Source organism: Enhydra lutris, unplaced genomic scaffold (assembly GCF_002288905.1).
Source record: "Enhydra lutris kenyoni isolate GAN:26980312 unplaced genomic scaffold, ASM228890v2 scaffoldscaffold699, whole genome shotgun sequence".
In the NCBI taxonomy this organism is placed as follows: domain Eukaryota; kingdom Metazoa; phylum Chordata; class Mammalia; order Carnivora; family Mustelidae; genus Enhydra; species Enhydra lutris.
The window spans coordinates 2220-9879 of NW_019154783.1; the positions used below are offsets into that span (position 1 = coordinate 2220).

Below are 7660 nucleotides of genomic sequence, written 5' to 3' on the forward strand. Positions count from 1 at the left end.
GAGCACTTCATTTCACATTAAATGATACAAAATATTTTAAGAGTCCTACTAATTAGAGAGAATCAATGTGAGTTCAGTGAGTTGAGCTTGTAGTTGGAGTGTCTGGTCGTCCTCTGTGGGAATCCAAGGAAAAGTTTTCAGCTGCCCTGTGACCTGCATCATGTGCACCTGGGTCCAAATATAATTAATAGATGCCCACTTCCACAAAAGCACAGAATAGGGTACAAATCCTCCCACACAAAACTCATGAGAAGAGGGCTGGAGTAATTTAGAATGCAGTAAAAGTTACACTATTGAGGATAAAAGTTAAGGTTTGCCTGCTCAACTGAACTTAGCACCAGAACCATCGCCTGTCACTCCCATGACCCAACTATATGGATACGGATGCAAGAAGCATCGGTGTGATTCCCAAATACACAGGAACCCAGTGGCTGTGGGACATCACACGGGTTTGTCTGGACACTGACCCTTTTGAAATGCACTGCATTGACCCATGCACTCTCCTTTCTGAAAGAAGACAGTGGTCTACTCCAGGGCATTTCAACCCTGGAACAAGTACAATAATCCCACCTGCCCTGCCTCCTGCACCTTGTATGTGACCTTCTCTGCTGGGCTGGGCAGACCAGGGGGGCAGCAGCCTGTGGGAGGCTGGAAACCCTGGTCCACACCCCCTCTCATGTGACAGGTGCTCTGGGGTGACCTGCAGGAGGGAAGCCCCTGGTCTGAGTCCGTTTCCACCAGCAGGGGAGCAGCAGAGCTGCATCAGGAGCTGCAGGACAGAGGCTGGGGCAGCTCAGGGGGTCTTCAGGAACACGAGGCCAGGATTTCAGCAGGTTGTCTAAGGTTCAGTCCTCAGAGGCTGTCAGGATGATCCATCCTAACTCCTCTGGCTGCAAGGACCTTGCTCTGAGGGTCAGACACAGTGTCACCCAGGACAATAACAGGAGTTCTGACACAGTAAACATCTGAACTGGGAAATTCAGGTCCTTTCTCTGTCCACCAGTGTCCCCAGGGAATGACTCCTCTGTGCTGGGCACATCCAGAGACAACCAATGACTCACACTCTACCTCTCCTTCCCCACATCCACCCCAACTCAGACCTGGGGCTGCAGCTCCTTTGTTCAAGGTGATCTCAGGGGCAGGAGGCAGAGCACGTGGGGATCCTGGTTCCTGGAGGAGCAATTGGAGCCTCCTTGTGAAACTGTCTCCAGAGTGACATGACTCTCATGGTTGCAGGGACCATTGCTCAGGGCCTTGAGCTCACACCATATGGGAGCATGTGATCATGTGGATCCTCACAAGACCACCAACCTTGAAATATTTTCACAGGGATTCAGGCCATCTTAACAGGTTTGCATGAAACGTTGATGAAAAAAGTAAACAAAATCAACTGGTTGATTATGTCAATTGCTGGTCTGCTGTGGGATGGGGGTTGCATAGAGACAACAGCACCATGTGTAAATAGACCAGAAATCCTGATGAATCTCCAACAGCAGGTGGTTGTTTGACTAGTAAGCTCCCACTTACAAAATGATGATGAACCTCAAAATGAGAGAGTTTCCTATTTTGTTGTCATGCCACAGATGGGACCACAGAGTCTCTGGGGTATGGAGAGGGAATGAGAAGCCAGGGAAGGGGGTCATGAGGTGACTGGACCACCTTTCCCTGACTCTAGTGTTGTCTGCATTTCTCAGAGGGACCAGACCAGCAGCCCATGGCCAGGAATCTGGAAGACCCTGGGCCAGCCCCGGACAAACCCCAAGAAGAATGTGTAGGGTCAGTGGTTGTGTTCAAATCTCTGGAATGTGATCGTGATACCAAATTTGGAGACCAACTTTCATTTTCTGACCTGAGAGCTGTTGGAGGAAGCTGCAGGATTATTTCTCCCTCCTCATTCACCTGGCCTGAGCTCACAGATGGTTTGAGTCCCAGAGAGGAGGAAATTTGCATAAATACTATCAAGCACAGAACAAAAGGCCTGGAAAGAAGTAAGAGAGGCCAGGGTGAGGCTGATTCAGCTGTGATTCTCAGAAGCAGCCCCGAGGAAATCCGCCATGGCCTGGACTTCTCTCTCACTCCTTGTCCTCACTCTGCACAGGTGCTGTCCTCAGTCCTGCTCACACTCTCAGCCCCACAGGACCTGAGCTGAGCCTGCCCAAAACCCTGAGCATAGGCACAGCACAACCTCAGTATTAGGATCCTGGAATGAGCCCCTGGACCTCATTGCAACCTCTCCTCTTCTGTCCTTTCAGGCTCCGTGGTCTCCAGTGAGCTGATTCAGCCACGCTTTGTGTCAGTGGCCCTGGGACAGATGGATACAATCACCTGCACTGGAGAGGAACTGGAATATGATTATGTACACTGGTACCAGCAGAAGNCTGGAGAGGAACTGGAATATGATTATGTACACTGGTACCAGCAGAAGCCAGGAGAAGCCCCTTTGACAGTCATTTATGCAGATAGTGAGCGGCCCTCTGGGATCCCAGAGCGATTCTCTGGCTCCAAGTCAGGGAACACGGCCACCCTCACCATCAGCAGGGCACAGGCCAAGGACGAGGCTGACTATTACTGTCAAGTGTGGGATAGTGGTAATGCTCATAGTGACATAGGCAGATGGGGAAGTGAGAAACAAACCCCTTGCCCATCTCTGTCACACTCTCCTCCAGCTCCAGGAGGAGAGCAGAGCAATGAGCAGGTCAGGCCCAGGTCCCCAGGTGTGAGGTCCCCAGTTTGTCCCCTTCTTCCCAGTCCTCCAGGCAGGCTGCACAGGGCAGATCACCAGGGCATTTGTAAGCAGTTGTTAGAACTCCATTTCCTCTGGGACTGTGTGTGGAGGAAGGACTGCACATGTGAGAAGCAGAAATGGAACACCTTTTTAAAGAACTTTTCTTTTAAAACTTTCCTAAATGAATATGTCTGAAATTTAAAAATACTGGGGATAGACTGACAGGAAATATAATGCTGTCAGGGAATCTGATGCCATAGCGATGGAAAGTATTCAAAATGAAACACACAGTGAAATACCTAATAAAATTAATGAAGGCTCAGTGCCCGGAGGATACCTTCACACCACCGAGACAGTGTGCAAGTGTAGGGACTTAAGGGAGGGAAGATGAAGGACTGGGGGTGAAATAAAAAGTCTGTGAAGATATAATCTAAAAAAGGCTGTAAATTTGGAGAAACCCAGGAACCTATGTATCCGACACTCTCACAGGCAGAGAGGAGAGTCCTGTACACTACAGAGTTCCCAGCATCGTGCTGGGGGCACATTTCTCATCATGAACCATCTAAACTGGAAAACAGGGAGCAATGTCTTCAACATACTTATAGGAAAAATCTGTCGGCATTGGTCTTTACTGATGAAAAATGTCATTGAAAAGTGAAGAGAAAATCAACCTTTCTCAGACAGCAAACCTCCCAGAACTGATCACCCACAGACCCTCAGCACAAGTGAGAGTGAAGGACGCCCCTCAGTCAGAAGGAAAGAGTGACATATGGAAATGTGAGTCTGCATAAAGTATAATAAGCTTCAGAAATCATATCTACATGGAAAAACCTAAAACAAATTTTAGTGGTCAATGTGTGGAAATACCATCCAGTGCTAAAAGCAAAAACAATAGCAACATGTTTAATTTATAATGGAGGAACATGTAAAACGTATGATGATGAGAGCAAAAATAATGACAGAGAAGAGACCATGTTATGATGTCCTTATCCTGCACCTGAGTGATGTCGTGTCATTGGGGGGAACTATAAGATACAGGGTGAGGGCTGCAAACCCACCATGGGCTGGACCCTCTCCTGTTTCCCACCTAACTCGCTCTCAGGTGCTGACCAGGGGCTGCCCATTGGGTCAAACCTCAGAGGAACCTGAGCATGACCTTGAACCTGAAGTCAGCCTGGAGAGTGCTGCAGGGTTGGAACCCAGAGAAGGAGCACCTGATTCTCCTGAAACTAGAGGCCTTGTGTCCACTGCAGGACTCACTGACCCCAGCTGTATGGCCAGAAGACTCCTGTCATTCTGTCAACTTAGAGGACAGAGAGGAGTAAGCAATAATACAGAGCGGATCCAGGAGGACACACGTCAGGTCCCTGTATAGCCAAACATTCTCTACTGTCCTCACAGATTCTCCAGCTATAACCTGGGATGGGACACCGTTGATCCACCCCACATGCAGGCTGAGGGGACTCCTTCATACACCAGGCAGGATGGGGATGGCAGTGAGTTCAGTGACAGGAGCCCTGCTGCCCAACCTGGCCTTACCCTCCCTCCCTCCAGTTCTGCACAAGCTCTGCCCCTAGGTGCCTGGGATCTGAATCTAGCACACCTGGGCTCCATCCTGGACTAGCCCCACTTTTCTCTGCTCTCCGGGGAACCTTTTTTCCCTGGACCTCAACTTTATGTGATATGAAATGAGGACAATTATGCTGATGTTAAAAACAGTTTGTTTCCAAATTCGATGATGTACAAATATTGACAGAGTCTTAGGAATGAAACAGAGGTTGTGGGGTCTCATGAATGGACACTGGGCAGGGAGTCTCTTGTCCATCCTTTACAGAAATCCAAGGGAAGGGGCTCAGCAAAAGTGTTACATGTATGATGTGAAATTGCACATGCAGGTCTGATTCCCAACTTCCCTGTTTCATCCACATCACCCAAGNACCCAAGAGGCTCGTGTACAAATCATCCTCCCTCAGACTGCTAGTGCACTGGGTTGTAGTAGAAACAACAGTGTCAGAGATGACAGGAATATGCTAATAAAGATTTAGGTGCACATGTGAAGGTTAGTGCTAGAAGGATCCCCTGTTGCTCTGTGACCCGGCGACACTCACTGGGATGCAGGCAGCATTGGACTTGATTCCTAAATGGAGAGAAAGGAGTGCCAACAGGATCTCACAAAGGTTTCCTGAACTGTGACCCTTTCAGCACACTACACTTTAGCCTGCACCCACACTATTGCAACAGCCAGTGGCACAGGCTAGGCCATATCAACCCCTGGACAAGAGGAAGGAATCCCACCTGTGCAGTCTCCTGCACTCTGTGTGAACTTCTGTGCTGGTCTGGGCAAGGCAGTGGGGGCAACTTACTGTGGGAGGCTGGAAACCCTTGTCCACACCCTTTCTCAGGTGACAGGTGCTGTGGAGTGACCTGCAGGACAGAAGCTCCTGGTCTGAGCCAGTCTCCACCAGCAGGGGGCAGCAGACTGCATCAGGAGCAGCAGGACAGAGGCTAGGGCTGACCAAGGGGAGCCTCACAGGGAGACCAGGCCTGGGGGTCAGCAGGGGTCCAGGGTTCTGTCCTCAGAGCCTGTCAGACTGATCTATCCTAACTCCTCAGGCTCCAAGGGACTAATTTCTGAGGGTCAGATTCACACACAGTTACCCAGAACATTAAAAGGAGTCCTGACGCACTGAGTAGCTCATCTGAGAAATTCCAGTCCCTGTCTCTCCACCTGAGGTCCCAGATAGCTGACTCTTCTCTGCTGGGCACGTCTACAGGCACCCTGACTCCTCCCCCTTTGCCTCTCCTGTCCCACTCCTTGCAGATGCAGATCTGGGGCTGCAGGTGCCTTGCTCAGGAGTGACTCGGGGGACAGGAGGTGGGGCACTCAGAGCCCCTGGTTCCTGGAAGGTGGGTCTGCAGCCTCCTGTGAGACTGTCTACAGAGTGAAGTGATTCCCATGGCCTCGGGCCATGTCTTTGGTCCCTGTGCTGTCCTTGCTTCAGAGACAGGGTCCTGTTCTCAGGAGGGACCACAGACTATCTGGTCCCCAGAACTCATTCCCTGTGCAAAGATGTAACCATGGGGACCCTCAAAGAGGCACAAAACATGAAGTGAGTCCCTCAGTCAGGGGTGGTTTCTGGCACTTTTTACAAACTTACATGAGACATGGAAGAAAAAAATGAAAGGAATCAAAGTGTTGAGGTGTACATTGCTGGACTGCTGTGGGATGGGGTGAGTCATAGAGATAGTCAGCCCACATGGAAATAAACTAGAAGTCATGGTGAATCTCCAAGAGCAGGTGATTCTACAGCAGTAAATTCCCAAACGTACCATGATAAACAAGTGTCATAATGAGAGTTTCCCATTCTCATGACATGTTGAGTATGGGACCAGAGTTCAGCTGGGGGATGCAGAGGAGACGTGAAGTAGGAGGGGTAGACACTGAGGTCACAGGACCACTTTCCCTGAATCAGGTGTTGTCTGTAGCTCTACAAGAGCCCAGTTCAGCCCCATAGTCAGGCTCCTGAAAGGCCTCCCTGGAGCTGACTCAGCTACCCTGTCCTCACTGACCCTGGGACAGATGGTCATGATCACCTGTCAGGGAGACAGTACAGAAATCTTCAGTGTTCAGTGGTACTTGCAGCAGTCAGGACAGGTCCCTGGCTGGCCATACGTAACAATAACAAGGGTCCCACAGGGATTTCCTGATTCTAGGAGTCCAACCTGGAAGAAAGGGCCACCCTAAACACCAGCAGGACCAGGGCCAAGGACGAGGCAACTACTACTATCAGGTGTGGGACAGTGGTACTAACGCTCACAGTGAGAGAGACAGGGTTGTGAGACAAAAACCCCTTTCCTATCTGTGTCATACTCTCCATCAGCCCCTGGAGGACTGTGGACAAAGCACATAGGTCTGGTCCAAGGCCCCAGATCTGAGATTCCCAGGTCTATCTCCCAACACAGCCCTCCAGGCAGCCTCTGTATCATGTGGATCAGGGGTGCCTGTGCAGGAGGCGGGATGGCACTGTCATGTTTTCTGGCTTAGGGTACTTGTTAGAGATGAAAGATCAGGCTGGAAGGACAAAGAGTCATCCATGGAGACAAGACAAGCTCAAAGTGACAAGGTGAAATCTCAGCTTTCCATTGAACAGAATCATTGTGGTGTTTCTGTGTGGAAGCAATTCTCCTTTAGAACTAAGACCTCTAGGGAAGCAAAGTGTACGGTCATGGTACAAGGACTGAAAATTTTGCAGTAGGTCATCCGGAATATCAGTGAGTAAGGACGCTCACCATTCCACCCATTTGTTCCTGGATCCATGAATGCTGCCTATGGGAGAAACAGCTCATATATTGGACACCTATTTAGAGCAAATATCACCTCCTCCCAATCTTGCCCACAGTCCCACAAGGTGTGGCATGTGACTGGACGGTAAACAAGTCTGCAAAAAGCCCCTAGTCCATCATTCAAGCCAGCTGTTTCTCTCTGCTGTAAAACAAAAGAAACCATGAACGACATGATTTCTGGGGGCGCCTTGGGCTCAAACCCTGCCAAGGTGTCCATCTGCACACCTGGGCCCAAACCCACATTCTAAATTGTCAGGATCTCTGGGGGCTAGGAGGAAGGTAAGGACCCAGAGATCAAAAATGAAGGCATGGAGAGGCATGGGTGGTGCAGCTGGTTCAGTGGCTGACTCTTGCTTTTGGCTCAGGTCACGATCTCAGGGTCGTGGGATCGAGTCCTGCTTGGGGCTCTGTGTTCAGCACAAAGTCTGCTTGAGAATCTTTCTCCTTCTTGCTCTGCTCCTACTCCCTGCTTGCTCTCTTCTCTCTCACTCAAATAAATAAATAAAATCTTAAAAAAAAAGAAGAAGAAGAAGAGTAAGCATGGATGGTAGTTGAGGGGTCAAAGCCATGGGGGAAAGTCCCACAAGGATA

The 7660-nt window shown here is 49.8% G+C and overlaps 1 gene segment (V, D, J or C); it reads left to right on the plus strand.

Annotated features, from left to right (window-relative positions):
• Positions 1-2252: 2252 nt before the first annotated feature.
• LOC111140366 lies at positions 2253-2588 on the plus strand (the record flags this gene model as incomplete). The annotated part of the segment is given in 1 exon segment: positions 2253-2588. A coding segment is annotated over 1 exon segment (336 nt), but the record flags the coding sequence as incomplete, so codon positions are not given.
• Between the last annotated feature and the right edge of the window lie 5072 nt (positions 2589-7660).